The sequence below is a fragment of the Nerophis lumbriciformis genome, linkage group LG31, assembly GCF_033978685.3.
Source record: "Nerophis lumbriciformis linkage group LG31, RoL_Nlum_v2.1, whole genome shotgun sequence".
NCBI classification, from domain to species: Eukaryota; Metazoa; Chordata; class Actinopteri; order Syngnathiformes; family Syngnathidae; genus Nerophis; species Nerophis lumbriciformis.
In genome coordinates, this window is record NC_084578.2 from 15,348,483 (window position 1) to 15,368,590 (window position 20,108).

The 20,108-nt window shown below is 38.4% G+C and overlaps 1 protein-coding gene across 1 annotated transcript in view; it reads right to left on the reverse strand.

Annotated features, from left to right (window-relative positions):
• Nucleotides 1-20,108, reverse strand: part of dnah7 (dynein, axonemal, heavy chain 7) — a 213,001-nt gene that overhangs the window by 156,368 nt on the left and 36,525 nt on the right. The window contains exons 19-26 of the mRNA XM_061926536.1: nucleotides 17,002-17,188; nucleotides 15,074-15,267; nucleotides 9,681-9,879; nucleotides 9,467-9,607; nucleotides 3,929-4,141; nucleotides 3,747-3,856; nucleotides 1,918-2,086; nucleotides 1,681-1,783 (exon numbers count right to left, since the gene is read on the reverse strand). Of these exons, the coding sequence (XP_061782520.1) occupies nucleotides 1,681-1,783; nucleotides 1,918-2,086; nucleotides 3,747-3,856; nucleotides 3,929-4,141; nucleotides 9,467-9,607; nucleotides 9,681-9,879; nucleotides 15,074-15,267; nucleotides 17,002-17,188 (1,316 nt within the window). The remainder of the gene's footprint in view (nucleotides 1-1,680; nucleotides 1,784-1,917; nucleotides 2,087-3,746; nucleotides 3,857-3,928; nucleotides 4,142-9,466; nucleotides 9,608-9,680; nucleotides 9,880-15,073; nucleotides 15,268-17,001; nucleotides 17,189-20,108) is intronic.

Consider the following 20,108-nt stretch of genomic DNA (forward strand, 5'->3'; position numbering starts at 1 on the left):
TTATCATAAGGGGGGTGCGGGGACCGGTACTTTTTAGAGGCGGTATAGTACCGAATATGAATCATTAGTATCGCTGTACTATACTAATACCGGTATACAAACCTACTAACAACACAACTAATGGTCATAGCTGCGACTGAGAAGTTAAACAACTTTTGGCAGAACAACAATCGTGGTTTCATCAGATCTAAGTCGAGTTCTGACTTGGAAGAATGACCCAGGATATGACAAAGTATTTCCACGAAGTGGCCGGGCTTCCGGTGAGTAGGAATGGGTTCCAATTTCGGTACTTTGTTGGCACTAACTGAATCCCGCCTACCGGGAACCGATTTACGTCAAATCCAACGGTGCCATGTTTCGGTGCCTGGGTTACTCATGACGTCAATGCCAACTCTTTGCACTTTTGGACTTATCGGAAAAAGAAATTGACTCAAAAAAACGCTCTCACCAAAGTTAAGTAGGTCGACACGTTTCCACAAATGCGCTAGCTTAATGCTAATATGTATTGGCTTTGATATTGACATGCTGCCTCAGCGATTAGCATTAGCAATTGTAAATATTTTTGTTCGCCTTCAAATTTGTAATAAACACTAGACTAAGATACACGTTACAATCAAACAGCTGGTGCATAATTATTACTTACAGTATTAACACTTTCTAGGGCGCAACTTGAGACAACAGGGACTGAAATGACCAACACACCATATACTACACACTGCTACCATTTAACGTCTTGCAACTGTAATTGTAACTTATATGTCATAACTGAAAATAATACCGTATTTTCCGCACTATAAGGCGCACCTAAAAACCTCAAATTTTCTCAAAAGCTGACAGTGCGCCTTATAATCCGGTGCGCCTTATATATGGACCAATATTGAGCCACAACAGGTCTCTCAACTACGGGATGCATAGCGTAACCCCAGCCTCTACTGTAGCGTCTATTCTATGCGGCTTATAATGCGGTGCGCCTTATATATGAACACAGTTTTAAAATAGGCCATTCATTGAAGGTGCGCCTTATAATCAGGTGCGCCTTATAGTGCAGAAAAATACGGTACTCAGAAATGTGATAACGTAACAAGATGTAACAACTGGGTCGACGACGGGGGTTTGCGGGGGGGCGGTACTTATTAGAGGGGGTATAGTACCGAATATGATTCATTAGTATTGCGGTACTATACCGTACAACACTAGTCTGCACCATACTGAAGCAAAATAAGTCAAACGTCAGCTAAGGACATTGAAATATCATCAAAACGGCAGACATTTATGCATGAAAATATGAAAAGCTGCTGATGGTGTGTTTGATGGAGATGCAGTTTGAAGGAGATATCACTCTTCAATGTAAAACACAGTAGATTATTATTACATTACCTCATAAAACTGCTGTAGTTGTATGTAGTGCATTACATTGTAATATTTTATACAATATTTCTTACCTAAAAGTTAGTTGGGGGCCAGGGGGGCAAGCACCAATTAAACTTATTTCAAGTCATTTCAATGGGCGGCATTGATTTGCGGTACAAGTGTTGTGAGTCAAAAGCTCTGTCACAGAACCAATTAAGCTTGTAAGTTGAGGTACTACTGTGATATGTTAAACTTATCCATCAATGAATTTCCAAGATTGGCTTTGTAAGAATCTGTTTTTTGTCGACAGTAAGCGAAAAAAGTACAAACCTCTCTGTATAGTGAGAATCTGCTGAGCCACCACAGACAGCACCTCCAAGTCAATCCGGTTAAACTCATCAAAGCAGGCCCAGGCTCCACAAGACAAAAGGCCCTAGTCACACATTCAAGTTATTGACATCTTCAGTTGAAGCACACATGCTTACTATCAACCATGTGTGGGTTCAGTCATTTATATGAATTTTGATCTATTGCCATTCATTTTAGAATGGAAAAAAAAGTACTCACCTTAAAGAACTTTCCCAGAGCGATGTAGTCAAGTCCATCGGAGCAGTTGAAGACCACACACTGCTTAGCTATAGCTTTGGCCAAGTCTTTTGTTGTTTCTGTTTTTCCTGTGCCAGCCGGGCCCTCAGGGGCCCCACCCAAATGGAGATGGAGAGCGCCAAACAAAGTACTAAAAGAGACGTTACAGTATGTGTGATGAATGATATGTACATATATATATATATATATATACACACACACAGTATATATATTAGGGTTGTCCCAATACCAATATTATGGTACCGGTACCAAAATGTATTTCGATACTTTTCGATACTTTTCTAAAAAAAAGGGGACAACAAAAAAAATGCCATTATTGGCTTTATTTTAACAAAAAATCTTACGGTAAATTTAACATATGTTTCTTATTGTAATCAAAGAACAATTTTGGCCTTAAATAAAATAGTGAACACATTAGACAACTCGTCTTTTAGTAGTAAGTAAGTAAACATACGCTCCTAAATTGGCTGCTGACGTAAGTAAAGTTAAAGTTAAAGTACCAATGATTGTCACACACACACACTAGGTGTGGCAAAATTATTCTCTGCATTTGACCCATCACCCTTGATCACCCCCTGGGAGGTGAGGGGAGCAGTGGGCAGCAGCGGTGGCCGCGCCCGGGTATCATTTTTGGTGATTTAACCCCCAATTCCAACCCTTGATGCTGAGTGCCAAGCAGAGAGGTAATGGGTTCCATTATTATAGTCTTTGGTATGACTCGGCCGGGGTTTGAACTCACAACCTGCCGATCTCAGGGCAGACACTCTAACCACTAGGCCACTGAGTAGGTTAGTAGTAACATATTGTGTAATTTCTCATTCTATTATTTGGTCAAAATTATAAAGGACAAGCTGTAAAAATTGATTATTAATCCACTTGTTCATTTACTGTTAATATCTGCTTATTTTCCATTTTAACATGTTCTATCTACCCTTCTGTTAAAATGTAATAATCACTTACTCTTCTGTTGTTTGGATGCTTTACATTAGGTATCGATCCAATACTAAGTAGTTACAGGATCATATTCAAAGTCCTCATGTGTCCAGGGACACATTACCTGAGTTTATAAACATAAAATTAATTTTAAAAAAAGGAAAAAAGATTTTGTTACGATAAAAAATCTCGATGTAATCATAGTAGTATTGGCTAGATACACTATTGTACTTGGTATCATTACAGTGGATGTCAGGTGTAGATCCACCTCGTCCTGCGGGGATGATACTTGTAAAAAACTCACTTTATTTGTCGCCATGGAGGCGAGGATTAGTAATTTAGAATGAGCTAAAATACCGCCGACTGCGGATGGATGTTCGCTGCTAGCTAGTTAGCCATGTCTTAAAGCACCTCTTCCTAGTGTTATAGCTTAACCTTTATTGTCACTTTTCGGCCAAAATACGTCCGTTCTCCCTTTTCTGTCTACACACCTTGTCTGCTTGTAAGTACTCCTTAATTGTGCGCTGCCGAACATGCTCCTCTGCTCGTAAACCCAGCAATGTCATGCCCGTTAAAACAAATGAGTAAATAAATAAATTGGGAACCGGTACTTTTCAAACATAGTACCGTTTTGATTCATTAGTACCGCAATACTATACTCGTACCGGTACACTGTACAACCCTAATATATTTATACATACAGTATTGATGTATGTATATATATGTAAATATGTATGTATGTATATATGTATGTATACATATATGTATGACTACTGTTATACCATTACAAACGTCTGATGTATTAAATCTATTTCAAATATAATTTTTTTCATCACAACTTCACAGAGGTGCTTTACCGATAGCATCGGTCAGTCAGTGGGGTAATGACCAGACGTGGAGTGTTGCCAAGGTACTCATAACCATACGGCAAACCCGCATTGATCATCTTGGTCTGGAGGTCATTCTCCTGCACGGGGTTTGACAGTTTCCATTAATTGAAAGTAATCTGATAGAAAACTCACCACTCCACCCTACGTACCACCCAGTAATAGCGCAGTTGGCTTAGCCATGAAAAATCATGGTCGTCACTTATACGCTCTTTTACCAATGAGGCCAGCACGTCCCTGGCATGGACATCGAGCACAACAAGAGCTCCAAGGGTCACCCGGTTCTGTTTGGACAGCTTTCCACGCACAAGCTGCACTATGTCGTCAATCTGACGGTTGTTTTGATCCAGGTAAGCGTCTAGGGCCTAAGGAGTTTAAACAAAACACAAGGACGTAACAACATTAATCAATGACACACCACACATTAAACAGTCATTTCTTGTAACACAGTATAATATAATCCGAAATTGTACCAAATTTAGAGTTTATTTTATAGTAAGATTATGTTCACATAGACCAGGGGTCGGCAACCCAAAATGTTGAAAGAGCCATATTGGACCAAAAATACAAAAAAAAATCTGTCTGGAGCCGCAAAAAATTAAAAGCCATATTACATACAGATAGTGTGTCATGAGATATAAATTGAATTAAGAGGACTTAAAAGAAACTAAATGAGCCCAAATATAGCTACAAATGAGGCATTATGATGCAATATGTACATATAGCTAGCCTAAATAGCATGTTAGCATCGATTAGCTTGCAGTCATGCAGTGACCAAATATGTCTGATTAGCACTCCACACAAGTCAATAACATCAACAAAACTCACCTTTCATGCACAACCTTAAAAGTTTGGTGGACAAAATGAGACAGCAAAAGAAGTGGCATAAAACACGTAATAGAAAGTCGGAGAAAGTTATACATGTAAACAAACTACGGTGAGTTCAAGGACCGCCAAAATTAGTAGGACAAAACGGCGCTCGCCAAATACTTGAATCAGTGAAGCATGTTTAATATAAACAGTGTGCTTTATAACAACTAAGGAGATTTGTGTCATGTTTGTCCTCCTACAGAAACCATATTAAAACAAAAAATAGATTGTTTTCCCCTCATCTTTTTCCATTTTTCATACATTTCTGAAAAAGCTCCAGAGAGCCAGTAGGGCGGCGCTAAAGAGCCGCATGCGGCGCTAAAGAGCCGCATGCGGCTCGCTGACCCCTGACATAGACAAACAAAAGAAATACAGCAAAAAAAAAAAAAAATGAAGGTTGTATGATTAAATTTCATTGAGTGGATTTGATCTCCTACCAATCAGCAAGAACGATATGTGCCTTATCCTGTGCATTTATGAAAATACTCACATTATATATACTGTACATAGAGACACCTGTCAATCTATTATGCTGAAACGTCCCTATCCCTATTGTCTTTACCCATTGACATAAATTACGAGATTGATGTTAGCATGATCATTTATGGAAAATATTCAAGATTACAGTCAACCACTCTCACTCTGGACAACATCAGCGGGGAATCAAATACTCGTTTAGCCCCCGTTATGGTACAGTCCTTTTGAGAGGGGCTTAGTGTGCAGGTCTGCTTGGCCACCTCCTCTTCCTCTTGGCTTTGAAGTTCCTGCACCTGCACCTGTTTGGCCCCCCACTGCCTAATCAGCTGAATGGATATAAACTGGGAGCTCAAGGATTACACTCTCTGCTCTGATCTACTTGGTCCTGCTTGGATCTTGGCTGGAGCCTGCTCCAGTCTTGTTTCACACATTTATGTTCCATTAGCTTTTGTTTAATATACTTTCTTTTGTTAACCGGCATACTTATTTTTTGTTACATTAAATGTCCTTTTTTTGCAGCTTTTACTCCAGTTTCATTTCCCCTTTGTCGTTGCAGCCCAGATCCAGCCGTAACAAATGGGGGCTTGTTTTAAAAAAAATTGTTTGTTTTTTTAGTAAGGTAGTGTAAGTTTGGTTTTGCAATGGTTAGTTTGTAATCTGGTTTGAAAAAACCCAACGCCATTTAAAAAACACACCAAGCAGACACCAAAACATATAAATTGAATTTGTTTCAATCCGCTCTTTAAGTCATCCAGCTGCTTTAAAATTCTAAAATTGTATTGCTGATTAAACAATATGTCAAATATTTTTATTTTTGACAGTAGTTTTGATGATCGCCTCCTTTTTTACAGACTTTTGTAACTGTGTCAGTTTGCTCGTCTTCTCTTGACAAACTAAATATACAGTATATGCAAAACAGCGGCCACAGAACAGTTGTAGTCTTAATAAATCACAATGCATGAGCTAAATGATTATATTTGCATCTCCTCCTCTCTGTATTGTGGGCATTCTGATAATCGGCATATTATATATATATATATATATATATATATATATATATATATACATTTGGGTTGTCAAAAGTGATAATAACGCATTAACTATACATTTTAATAACGGCACAATTTTTTTTAGCGGGGGCGATTAACGCACACACGTCCTTTTTGACCCTCGGGCCGTGCCATAGCGGAGGGAACACTTGGCCACAAGCGAGCAGAAATGGACAAAGGAAAGTGTACCATATGGAAATATGAGGTTCAAAGCCATGGCAAGATGTTCTCCCGACAAGAAAGGACAATTTTTTTGCCGCGAGAAGAGGCGACATCAATGCAGCAAACGCCTGCTGGGGGCGTCGTTCAGAGGTGGGTGGTGCTTCACTTCCGTGTTCAGATTACGGTTAAGATGCAGTGATAACATAACATAACATTTAAATTGTTACTGTGACTGGTTTATGAAATAAAAGCTCAACAGAAATGAAAGACGGTCGGCAGGAAGTCGAAAGGAGACTTTTTTATTGCAAAAAGTCGATCTGACATGAAAACATGTCAAGACACTTTCTCAAACCAATCATACACTTTTCCAACTTCAAAATAAAAACACGACGCTATAAATCCGTTTCAACATTTACAAAATAAAAATGTCTTACATTACGATCATGCTTTGTCACAAGGGGTAGGCACCGGATGCAATACTTTTTTGGCACCGACCGAAACCAGCTGGTACTACCGGGCACCAACACATTTTCCGTTATTAATGCGTGGAACTGTTATCTAAACATTGAAGTGTAGCTCCTTCTCCGAAAGCAAGTGCTCCTATAGCAGAAATACAATCTTGGTATTTCTACAAAATCCAAAATCCGGCAAGATACCAGCACATAGCAGGCATTTTATTTTATTGTCATTAAATCATGTTTGGCCTTTTTGTGTTGAGCTGTTTAAAAAGCATATAGTTTAAAACACATTTCATTAAAGCAAATTGATTGTCCGTTCATGGTGTTAAAACTTGAAAATTATCTGTCTAGAGAACACTTATTAATGATGAAAAATTATAATATATGCAATTAATCGCGATTAATTTTGAGCTAACTGTTAAAAATGCGATTAATTGCAATTCAATATTTTAATCGTTGGATACACATATAAATGTATATCAGAATCAGAATCAGAATCAGCTTTATTGTCATTACGCAAGGTAACGAGATTGAGGCCATTCCATACAGTGCGATGTGTGCATGCTAGAAAAACAATGTGCAAATATATAAAAATTTAAAAAATGTAGAAGTGCAATGAATATGGTGTGAAATGAATATATACATGAAAAAACAAAACAAAAACAGGGTTGTTGGTGGAATGGGTTATTGCACCGAAGAGAAGGCAGTTATGAGGGACAATGGGGCAGTCCGTTCAGGATGGTTATGGCCCTGGGGAAGAAGCTGTTCTTTAGCCTGTTTGTTTTGGTTTTAATGCACCTGTAGCGCTTCCCAGAGGGCAGCAGGTGGAACAGGTCAGAGCCAGGGTGGGTGCTGTCTTTGATATACACACACACATAATATATATATATATATTAGGGATGTCCGATAATGGATTTTTGCCGATATCCGATATTCCGATATTGTCCAACTCTTTAATTACCAATACCGATATCAACCGATACCGATACCAACCAATATATGCAGTCATGGAATTAACACATTATCATGCCTAATTTGGACAACCAGGTATGGTGAAGATAAGGTACTTTAAAAAAATAAATAAAAAATAAAATAAGATAAATACATTTTAAACATTTTCTTGAATAAAAAAGAAAGTAAAACAATATAAAAACAGTTACATAGAATCTAGTAATTAATGAAAATTAGTAAAATTAACTGTTAAAGGTTAGTACTATTAGTGGACCAGCAGCACGCACAATCATGTGTGCTTACGGACTGTATCCATTGCAGACTGTATTGATATATATTGACATATAAGGTAGGAACCAGAATATTAATAACAGAAAGAAACAACCCTTTTGTGTGAATGAGTGTGAATGGGGGAGGGAGGTTTTTTGGGTTGGTGCACTAATTGTAAGTGTATCTTGTGTTTTTTATGTTGATTTAAAAAAAAATAAAAAAAATTAAAATAAATAAATAAATGAAAAACGATACCGATAATAAAAAAAACGATACCGATAATTTCCAATATTACATTTTAACGCATTTATCGGCCGATAATATCGGCAGGCCGATATTATCGGACATCCCTAATATATATATATATATACATATACATATATATATGTGTATATATATATATATATATATATATATATATATATATATATATATATATATTAGGGGTGTCCGATAAAGGCGTTTTGCCGATATCCGATATTGTCCAACTCTTTAATTACCGATACTGATATCAACCGATATCGATATCAACCGATATATGCAGTCGTGGAATTAACACATTATCATGCCTAATTTGGACAACCAGGTATGGTGAAGATAAGGTACTTTTTAAAAAAATTTATAAAATAAGATAAATAAATTTTCTTGAACAAAAAAAAAAGTAAAACAATATAAAAACAGTTACATAGAATCTAGTAATTAATGAAAATTAGTAAAATTAACTGTTAAAGGTTAGTACTATTAGTGGACCAGCAGCACGCACAATCATGTGTGCTTACGGACTGTATCCATTGCAGACTGTATTGATATATAATGACATATAATGTAGGAACCAGAATATTAATAACAGAAAGAAACAACCCTTTTGTGTGAATGAGTGTGAATGAGTGTAAATGGGAGAGGGAGGTGTTTTGGGTTGGTGCACTAATTGTAAGTGTATCTTGTGTTTTTTATGTTGATTTAATAAAAAATAAAAAAATAAAATAAATAAATAAATAAATAAAAAACGATACCGATAATAAAAAAAAACGATACCGATAATTTCCGATATTACATTTTAACGCATTTATCGGCCGATAATATCGACATCCCTAATATCGACATCCCTTATATATATATATATATAAATATATATATATAAATATAAATATATATATATAAATATATATATATATATATATATATATATATATATATATATATATATATATATATATATATATATATATATATACATCTACACACATCAGTACATGTGCACATGCAAAATTGATTGCGCCCTCTATATTGCTCATTTAAGAGGTGCAAACCTCCGCACACGAGCCTAAGGCATCAGTCTTGCGTCTGCTATAAAGTTTGCGCATGTTTTACATGGACACTTAGTTTCAATGGAATACAAATAATAATAAAAACATATCCCAACTTAAAGATGCTTGCATGTGCACATGAATACCTTCTGTCCTGACTTAATGGCGTCATGGATATCCTTTGTCCAATAAACCTGTGAAACACAGAGCACTGCCTGGCCAGGCCATGCACGCACCCAGTCAATCCTTTTCTCTGTTGGGTATGCTATGATTGCTTCCCCTACCACCTGTGACGGGCCACAAGAAGGTCAGGTCAAAAAGAGCAGTTTTCTATTCAAGCCTGGCATCAAAAAGAGACACCTTATGCAGCGAGGCAATCATGTCATTCTCAAGTTCCAGAAGCCATTTCTCCACTTGGCCGCGGGCATTCGGGGTGCAAATCACATCAACCAGCAGGACTTCTTCACCCTCACTGCTCTTCATGTGAGTGATGTCAAGGTCTTCGGTGAACGTCACACGGTTGATGCCCTCAAAACACTTCTTCAAGAAAGGCTGCACCCTTGAAGAGAGAAAGGAAAAAAAACAACTGTCTTGACATCAGCAAATTGCATGAGAGCGTTTCAGGTTTTCATCAGACTTTTGTCAATCAGCATCTGGAGGATTATTTGGGGGCTTTTGGTTTTTATTTGGCTTTTTTGTGTTTAGTTGTTTGGTTATGCCTTCGCAATAGAGCAGTGATTCTCAAACTGTGGTACTTCAACCACGCGAGCTCCATCGAGTTGTACGCCAAATAATCACTTGATTAAATTTTCAAACACAGTGTTACTGTTCAAACTGTGTATAATGTTTACAGTGGCCAAAAATATTAAATATACTGTAACTGTTAAGTAAAACTTGTTTTAAATGACTATTTAGGTCTACTTTGCTACTGTACTTTCATGTTAGTCATTATGGTATTACTTGGGTTTACAACATACTTGCCAACCTTGAGACCTCCGATTTCGGGAGGTGGGGGGGTGGGGGTGGGGGGCGTTGTTGGGGGTGTGGTTAAGAGGGGAGGAGTATATTGACAGCTAGAATTCACCAAGTCAAGCATTTCATACACACATACATATATATATATATATATATATATATATATATATATATATATATATATATATATATACACATCCTGAAAATATGCAAACAAAACTGTGTTTAGATAATTGATACTTCAAACTTGCATAAATAAATCTTAAGGAATATAACATAACTTGGCTTCTGAGAGCTTCAAAATGTAATGAATAAAATGCTAAAGTTGTTGATAAACAAGCAATTATTTTAATAATTAGATATGGTCATTTTAAATGAATTATTATGATCATTTAAAATTAATTATTTCAAACATGTTTATTTAAATGTATAATTCTATGGCTGGATGTAATAAGGAGTCAGAAAAAATACAAATAAAAATACAATTAATTTTGATGTTTTTATTAAAATATAGTACAAATGTATTTAGTTTTTTTTTTAAATTAACAAATATATTTATTTGTAGGTAAGATAAACATAATAATACAATTTATCTCTAGTCTGGATGATTTAGTTCTTGTCACCCTGTTGTCCTGCCGTCATGAAAAAAGGCTGTCCTCACTCAGGTCTGCATGGAGCTGGAGGGGGCGTGGCCTCCAGTTCCGGCTGAAAACTGGGAGATTTTCGGGAGAATATTTGTCCCGCGAGGTTTTCGAGAGAGGCGCTGAATTTCGGGAGTCTCCCGGAAAATTCGGGAGGGTTGGCAAGTATGGTTTACAAGGGTTTTCTGAGGTGGTACGTGGTGAAAAAAGTTTGACAACCACTATTCTAGAATAATTCTGCCATAGTGGAGGAAGAACACAAGCGATGTTCCACAAACTACTTGAGACGGAACCAATAGTGCCTCTGCTGGTTGCAGCATTGTTTTTCAACCTTTTTTTGAAAAAATCCGGAGGCACACCACCAGCAGAAATCATTAAAAAATGTAAATCAGTAGACAATAAAAAGTCGTCGTCGCAATTGTTGGATATGAATTCAAACCATAACCAACCATGCATCGCTATAGCTCTTGTCTCAAAGTAGGTGTACTGTCACGACCTGTCACATCACATCCTGACATATTTTGAGTTTTTTGGTCTTTTCTTATGTGTAGTGTTTTAGTGCTTGTATTTTGCTCCTATTTTGGTAGCTTTTCCTCTATTGTTGGTATTTTCCTGTTGCAGTTTCATATCTTCCTTTGAGCGCTATTCCCCAGTTGTTGCTATCTTTTTTTGTGTGGACATTGTTGATTGTCATGTCATGTACGGATGTACTTTGTGGACGCCGTCTCTGCTCCACACGCTGTAAGTCTTTGCTGTCGTCCAGCATTCTGTTTTAGTTTACTTTGTAGCCAGTTCAGTTTTACTTTCGTTCTGCATAGCCATCCCTAAGCTTTAATGCCTTTTCTTAGGGCCACTACCCTTTTGTTTATTTTTGGTTTAATCATTAGACACCTTTTTACCTGCACACTGCCTCCCGCTGTCGTCTGCATATTGTGATCACGACAAACCATCGTCGTCTCAGGGAACAATTTCCCTTGTGGATCATTCAAATTTGTCTAAGTCTAAGTCTCACTCGATCTGTTCTCGACATCTACAAAGCAATTAGCTACCGGCTGCCACCTACTGATATAGAAGAGTATAACATGGTTACTCTGCTGAGTTCTAGACAGCACCGACACTCAACAACGGCACACTATTTGCGGATTATACTTACTGGTTTACAAAAAATATTTTTAACCCAAATAAGTGAAAGTACATAACCTCCCATGGCACACCAGACTGTATCTCATAGCACACTAGTGTGCTGCGGCACAGTGGTTGAAAAACACTGAAGTATTGCACTCTATTTTAACTCAAGTGATTTAAAAACCCAAGAGTACTTAGGAAGAGGAAGCCAATCTATACTGTAAACCAGTGTTTTTCAACCTTTTTGAGCCAAGGCACATTTTTTGCATTGAAAAAATCCGGAGGCACACCACCAGCAGAAATCATTAAAAAACTAGCTCAGTTGACAGTAAAAAGTCGTTGCAATTGTTGGATATGACTTTAAACCATAACCAAGCATGCATGACCATAGTTCTTGTCTCAAAGTAGGTGTGCTGTCCCGACCTGTCACATCACACCCCGTTTTCCTGTGTGCAGTGTTTTAGTTCTTGTCTTGCGCTCCTATTTTGGTGGCTTTTTCTCTCTTTTATGGTATTTTCCTGTAGCAGTTTCATGTCTTCCTTTGAGCGATATTTCCCGCATCTACTTTGTTTTAGCAATCAAGAATAGTTCAGTTGTTTTTATCCTTCTTTGTGGGGACATTGTTGATTGTCATGTCATGTTCGGATGTACATTGTGGACACGGTCTTTGCTCCACAGTAAGTCTTTGCTGTCGTCCAGCATTCTGTTTTTGTTTACTTTGTAGCTAGTTCAGTTTTAGTTTCGTTCTACATAGCTTTCCCTAAGCTTCAATGCCTTTTCTTAGGTGCACTCACCTTTTGTTTATTTTTGGTTTAAGCATTAGATACCTTTTTACCTGCACGCTGCCTCCCGCTGTTTCCGACATCTACAAAGCAATTAGCTACCGGCTGCCACCTACTGATATGGAAAAGTATAACATTGTTACTCTGCCGAGCTCTAGACAGCACCGACACTCAACAACAACACATAATTTGCGGATTATAATTAGTGGTTTGCAAAAAATATTTTTAACCCAAATAGGTGAAATTAGATAATCTCCCACGGCACACCAGACTGTATCTCACGGCACACTAGTGTGCCGCGGCACAGTGATTGAAAAAGACTGCTGTACACAACACTTTGCTACTGTATTTTCATGTTGGTCATCATGGTTGTACTTGGAGAGCCAAGTGTTTTCTGAAGTGGTAGCTGGTGAAAAAAGTTTGAGAACCACTCCACTAGTACTAGTTATTGCCAAAATAAGAAATATGCTGAGTATAATACAACTCAAGCTCAACATTAAACCAGAGATGTAATACCATATCGTGGTAGTGTATAGTAGCAAAATAGAACACACTCTCCGTCCTGGCTGCTCAATATAATATGGAGCAGTCAACAATAGGTTCACAATATTAACTACAAGTGAATATAATGTACTCCAGTGATTCTCAAACCTCTAGTGGTACACAGGCTCCATTTAGTGGTACACCAAAGATTCACTTATTTAAATAGTCAAACATAGTGTTACTGTTCAAACTTTGTGTAATGTTACAGTGACCAAAAATATCAAATAGAGTTCCATCCATCCATCCATCCATCCATTTTCTAACGCTTGTCCCTTTTGGGGTCGCACACCATACTTGACTTTCAGTGAATTCTAGCTATATATATATATATATATATATATATATATATATATATATATATATATATATATATATAAATAAGAGAAATACTTGAATTTCAGTGTTCATTTATTTACACATATACACACACATAACACTCATCTACTCATTGTTGAGTTAAGGGTTGAATTGTCCATCCTTGTTCTATTCTCTGTCACTATTTTTCTAACCATGCTGAACACCCTCTCTGATGATGCATTCTGATTTGTCTCCTTGTTGTGTGCGCAGTTGTGCACTGCACTCTCTAAAATCCGTAGATGTTAATGTCACATATGCATGTACAGTAGATGGCAGTATTGCCCTGTTTAAGAGTGTCACAACATTGCTGTTTACGGCAGACGAACTGCTTTACGGTAGACGAAAACGTGACTGCTGTTGTTGTGTGTTGTTGCCGCGCTGGGAGGACGTTAATGAAACTGCCTAACAATAAACCCACATAAGAAACCAAGAACTCGCGCCCTCCATTATTCTACAGTAATAACGTCATTGGGCAGGCACACTGTTTTATTGTGGGAAAGCGGACGTGAAAACAGGCTGTCGACACGTCACTCAAGACCGCCTGAATTTCGGGAGATTTTCGGGAGAAAATTTGTCCCGGGAGGTTTTCGGGAGAGGCGCTGAATTTCAGGAGTCTCCTGGAAAATCCGGGAGGGTTGGCAAGTATGACATCCACACTCACATTCACACACTAGGGCCAACCTTGTCAAATAAAACCTTTGCCCTGTTTTAATAAATATTTAGGCCTAATATGCTACTGAATTTGAATGTTGGTAATTACGGTGGTAATTGGAGACCCACGTGTTTTCTGAGGTAGTACCTGGTGAACAAAGTTTAAGAACCACTGATGTACACCAATAAATGAGCTGTTTCTAGTCTCTATGGGTGCATCCTTCATTGTGTCTGTCACATGTCATTAAAGATAGGGTTCACAGTTTATTTTGTATTGATTATTATTAATAGTAGCTAGTAGTATGACAGTTGTTATAAAGTAACAGTCAAATTAATTGTGCGTATTGGTAATAAAGGCTTTATGATTAAAACAAACATTACTACAGCACTATTGAACACTTGATTCCAATTGCTTTAGCCACTTTTACTAAATTTGAACAGATTTGGAGGTTACTGTATTAAACTGTTTTCTCAGTACTTATTATTCTTAAAATGCTTCCTTGCACCTACCAGTAAGACTATGCCAGGTTGCTGGAGTTTTAATTAAGAATCTACCTGTCCATATATCTACGGTATCTCCAATTTGATCCTCATGGAGCAAAAACAATATTTGGGTATAAATGTAATTGTTGATTGACATCAAAGCACATCAGAAATATAATAAAATGTTTTAGTTTACCTTGTAGGGTCTTTGGTCTCAGAAAGGATTTCCAACAGCTCCTCGTTTGAAAGAAAGAAAAAGCGTGGGAAATACAGACGCTTCTTCTCCAGGTAGTTATTAAGCCCTTTCAGGATGATCTCCAGATGCTCATTGGACTTCTTCTGCCTATCGAGCATGCTATCGATTTTTATGACTACCAACACATGCTTGTCCTGCAGAAGATAGAATGGTGGTTGGATAGTTTCTTATTGACATGTTGAACATTCATAAACAGCATGTAGGCAAGGCAAGGCAAGGCAACTTTATTTGTATAGCGCTTTTCATACACAAGGCAGACTCAAAGTGCTTCACAGACAACAAAGTGAAATGAAAGAAAATAAAAGCAAAATTAAAATGCAGACAATAAAAATAAAAACAGTGCGGATGTTAAAAGTTAAAAGATTAAAAGATTTAGCTGAAAGCTAAGGTGAACATAAAAGTTTTCAGTCTAGTTTTAAAAGTAGTCAGAGTTGGGGAAAGTCTGACATCTTCAGGAAGAGTATTCCAGCTATTTGTTGCATAGTGACTGAATGATGCTCTCCCTTGATTTGAGTTTACTCTGGGAACCGCTAACAGATTCGGTCTCAGAAGATCTTAGTGATCTAGAGGGCTTATATAGTGGGAGCATATCAGTGATATACTTCGGCCCTAGACCATGTAGTGATTTATATGTGAGCAGGAGGATTTTGAAATCAATTCTCTGATCTACAGGGAGCCAATGTAAGGATTTAAGAATTGGTGTAATGTGCTCACATTTTTTGGTCTTAGAACTCTAGCAGCAGCGTTCTGAACAAGCTGTAGCTGCCTGACAGTTTTTTTGGGAAGACCTGCAAGGAGACCATTACAATAGTCTAGCCTACTGGTAATAAAGGCATGTACAAGTTTTTCTAAGTTTTGAGCTGACATGAACCCTCTAAGTCTTGTTACATTTTTGAGGTGATAGTAGGCCGATTTTGTTACTGATATGATGTGACTGTCGAAATGTAAATCAGAATCTAAAATAACCCCAAGATTTCTGGCTTTATTTGATAACAATTCTTAACTTCTGCTCAGTTAACAGAAGCAAAAACTGTCAGTGTACTCATCACTTCTGATTAAACAGATGCATTAAAATCATGTTTTTTTAACCCCTCGAACTGGCTTTTAGCTATGTTGCGAGCATGCATATGGTTGTGTCGTTGCCAGGTGTACTGAGCACGCTGTTACTCTGAAAACTTTTAGAGGACATCAATACAACATCTTTTGTTTCTACTCCTCTCATCTACACTGTTTTAACGGCATGGCGAAGTTGGTAGAGTGGCCGTGTCAGCAATCGGAGGGTTGCTGGTCACTGGGGTTCAATCCCCACCTTCAAATCAAATCAAATCAAATCAACTTTATTTATAGAGCACATTTAAAATTTACCACAGGGGTAGCCAAAGTGCTGTACAATGAACAGGTTAAAAGATAAAACGAGTACCGAGCAAACACAACACAACACAAACAGAACACGATAAAAAAATAAATAATTAAAATAGAATTAATAAAAACATAAAAACATAAAAACAGGATCACAGCAGGTGTATTATGGGGCGCCATTGCCTGACCTTCTACCATCCTAGTCACGTCCGTTGTGTCCTTGAGCAAGACACTTCACCCCTTGCTCCTGATGGCTGCTGGTTAGCGCCTTGCATGGCAGCTCCCGCCATCAGTGTGTGAATGTGTGTGAATGGGTGAATTGGAAATACTGTCAAAGCGCTTTGAGTACCTTGAAGGTAGAAAAGCACTATACAAGTATAACCCATTTATCATTTATTACCCTTTGTTCTATACTATTTTGATGGTTCAGTGCTTTTGGACCTTCCATTTGTTTTGTTTCAGCAGAATGAGTGATATAGTGAGTGAATACATTTAGACTAATTTCTTACCACTGCAACTTGTTTCATGATGTCCTTCCAGGTTTTGTCAACATTTGTAAAACGCCGTCCTTCATCAGGCATCTGAGCCATGATGTCTGGCGAGCTGAAGATGGGCTCCAGGTAAAGCCACGTGGATTGTACCTTTAACCATTCATCCAGGATCTCTTGGAGAAGCAACAAGGTGCCCTCCCAATCTCTGCAAGTACAATTTATTCGTTAAAGAAGGAAGGGCACTCTTCTACTTTATTTCAGAGGGTTAAACATGCTGATGGACCTTAGATTGACCTCAGCCACCACCTACAGTGTTTCACACCTCAACACAAAGTCAATGACTGCCGTTACATGGGCATTTCCAAACGTTTTTGGTCCCCTGCTGTTCAGTTTTCCCTCGGAGGTTAGTTTTCCAATTGTTAGGTTTACAGTGTTTACATGCGCTGCGAGAACTAGCGTATGCCGTTTACATGAGAAGTAGGGGTAACTAGCAGAAAGCCTATAAATAGATTACATTATGGCTTCAGTGCGTGTGTGTTAGCGCCTAGGGTTAGTATTTGGCTTGTTCTAAAATGGTTTTACTTTTGCTAGCAAGTTGGCTAACGTTAGCCAAACTTACCGGGGTCGTCGTCGACAACGTGGCCCCCCTCGAAGCCGACATCCACTCTGCTCGACTCCTCTCCCGCCAATGTCAGCGGTCTATTAGGTCGTAATGGACAAAACCGTCAGGATTCCAGCCGCTGGTGTTGTTCTGTTTTTTAGCTTTATAGTATGTCGTCTTGAGCGTCTTCCAACGATACTTATCCTGCTCGGTTTTTTTATTTAATTTATTTAGCCTTTATTTAACTAGGTAAAATCCCATTGAGATCAAAGATCTCTTTTCCAAGAGAGACCTGGCCAAGAGGGCAGCAGCAAGGTTACATTAAAAACAGTAAACAAATACATAAAACATCACATTTACAACATTAAAACTTGCTCATACAGACAAGGTAGACTGCAGTCCTTTCACAGAAGCTTTAAAGGCCTACTGAAATGCGATTTTCTTATTTAAACGTGGATAGCAGGTCCATTCTATGTGTCATACTTGATCATTTCGCGATATTGCCATATTTCTGCTGAAAGGATTTAGTAGAGAACATTGACGATAAAGTTCGCAACTTTTGGTCGCTGATAAAAAAGCCTTGCCTGTACCGGAAGTAGCAGACGAGTAGCGTGACGTCACAGGTTGTGGAGCTCCTCACATCTGCACATTGTTTACAATCATGGCCACCAGCAGCGAGAGCGATTCGGACCGAGAAAGCGACGATTTCCCCATTAATTTGAACGAGGATGAAAGATTCGTGGATGAGGAAAGTGAGAGTGAAGGACTAGAGGGCAGTGGGAGCGATTCAGATAGGCAAGATGCTGTGAGAGGCGGGTGGGACCTGATATTCAGCTGGGAATGACTAAAACAGTAAATAAACTCCCGTCCATATAAACCGCCAATACAACTCAAACACCTGCACAACACACTCAATCCCACAGCCCAAAGTACAGTTCACCTCCCCAAAGTTCATACAGCACATATATTTCCCCAAAGTCCCCAAAGTTACGTACGTGACATGCACATAGCGGCACGCACGTACGAGCAAGCGATCAAATGTTTGGAAGCCACAGCTGCATGCGTACTCACGGCACCGCGTCTGCGCATCCAACTCAAAGTCCTCCTGGTAAGAGTCTCTGTTGTCCCAGTTCTCCACAGGCCAATGGTAAAGCATGACTGTCATCTTTCGGGAATGTAAACAATGAAACACGGCAAAACAGTCAGGGGGTGCATTCTACGGCGGGGGTGTGTTATCCAGCACAACACCTGCCGCAATAGACCACTTCCCACCTACAGCTTTCTTCTTTGCTGTCTCCATTGTTCATTGAACAAATTGCAAAAGATTCACCAACACAGATGTCCAGAATACAGTGGAATTTTGCGATGAAAACAGACGACTTAATAGCTGGCCACCATGCTGTCCCAAAATGTCCGCTACAATCCGTGACGTCACGCGCCGACGTCATCATACCGAGACGTTTTCAGCAGGATATTTTGCGCAAAATTTAAAATTGCACTTTAGTAAGCTAACCCGGCCGTATTGGCATGTGTTGCAATGTTAAGATTTCATCATTGATATATAAACTATCAGACTGCGTGGTCGGTAGTAGTGGGTTTCAGTAAGCCTTTAAACTCATTCAATGTAACAAGGGTTTGAAGTTTAATATTCGATTGTAGGTTATTCCAAGCCTTCGGTGCTGAAAACCTAAATGCTTTCTTGCCCAGTTCAGTTCTTACTTTGGGGACGACAAATTGCAGAACATTCATTGAACGAAGATTGTGACTTCCTTGTTTCCTTGTTAAAATACAAGACAGATAAGATGGAGTGATACCCAGAATGGTTTTGTAGATGAAAACATACCAATGATTGAGGCGTCGAGCCGTATGTTCGGTTGTCCGAACATAGCCAGCATCGCGCAAGTCTTCACACACTTTTTTATAAATGTCACAGTTTCTGTACTTTCTTCCATCTATACGCGCCATAATGTTAAGTTCCTTCAGAATGCTAAGGCAGACCGTAGTCTCCTCGTCACACCAGTAATGCTGACTTTTGCTCGCCATGCTGTTTGTTTGTATTTCTCCTTCTTCTTCCTCGTTCTCATGTCTCTCCCGCCCCGCTTTTGAAGTGTCACTCGACGTACAAACCCCGTTTCTATATGAGTTGGGAAGATGTAAATATAAACGGAATACAATGATTTGCAAATCATTTTCAACCCATATTCAGTTGAATATGCTACAAAGACAGCATATTTGATGTTCAAACTGATAGACATTTTTTTTTTTTTTTTTTTGCAAATAATCATTAACTTTAGAATTTGATGCCAGCATCACGTGACAAAGAAGTTGGGAAAGGTGGAAATAAATACTGATAAAGTTGAGGAATGCTCATCAAACACTTATTTGGAACATCCCACAGGTGAACAGGCAAATTGGGAACAGGTGGGTGCCATGATTGGGTATAAAAGTAGATGCCATGAAATGCTCAGTCATTCACAAACAAGGATGGGGCGAGGGTCACCACTTTGTCAACAAATGCGTGAGC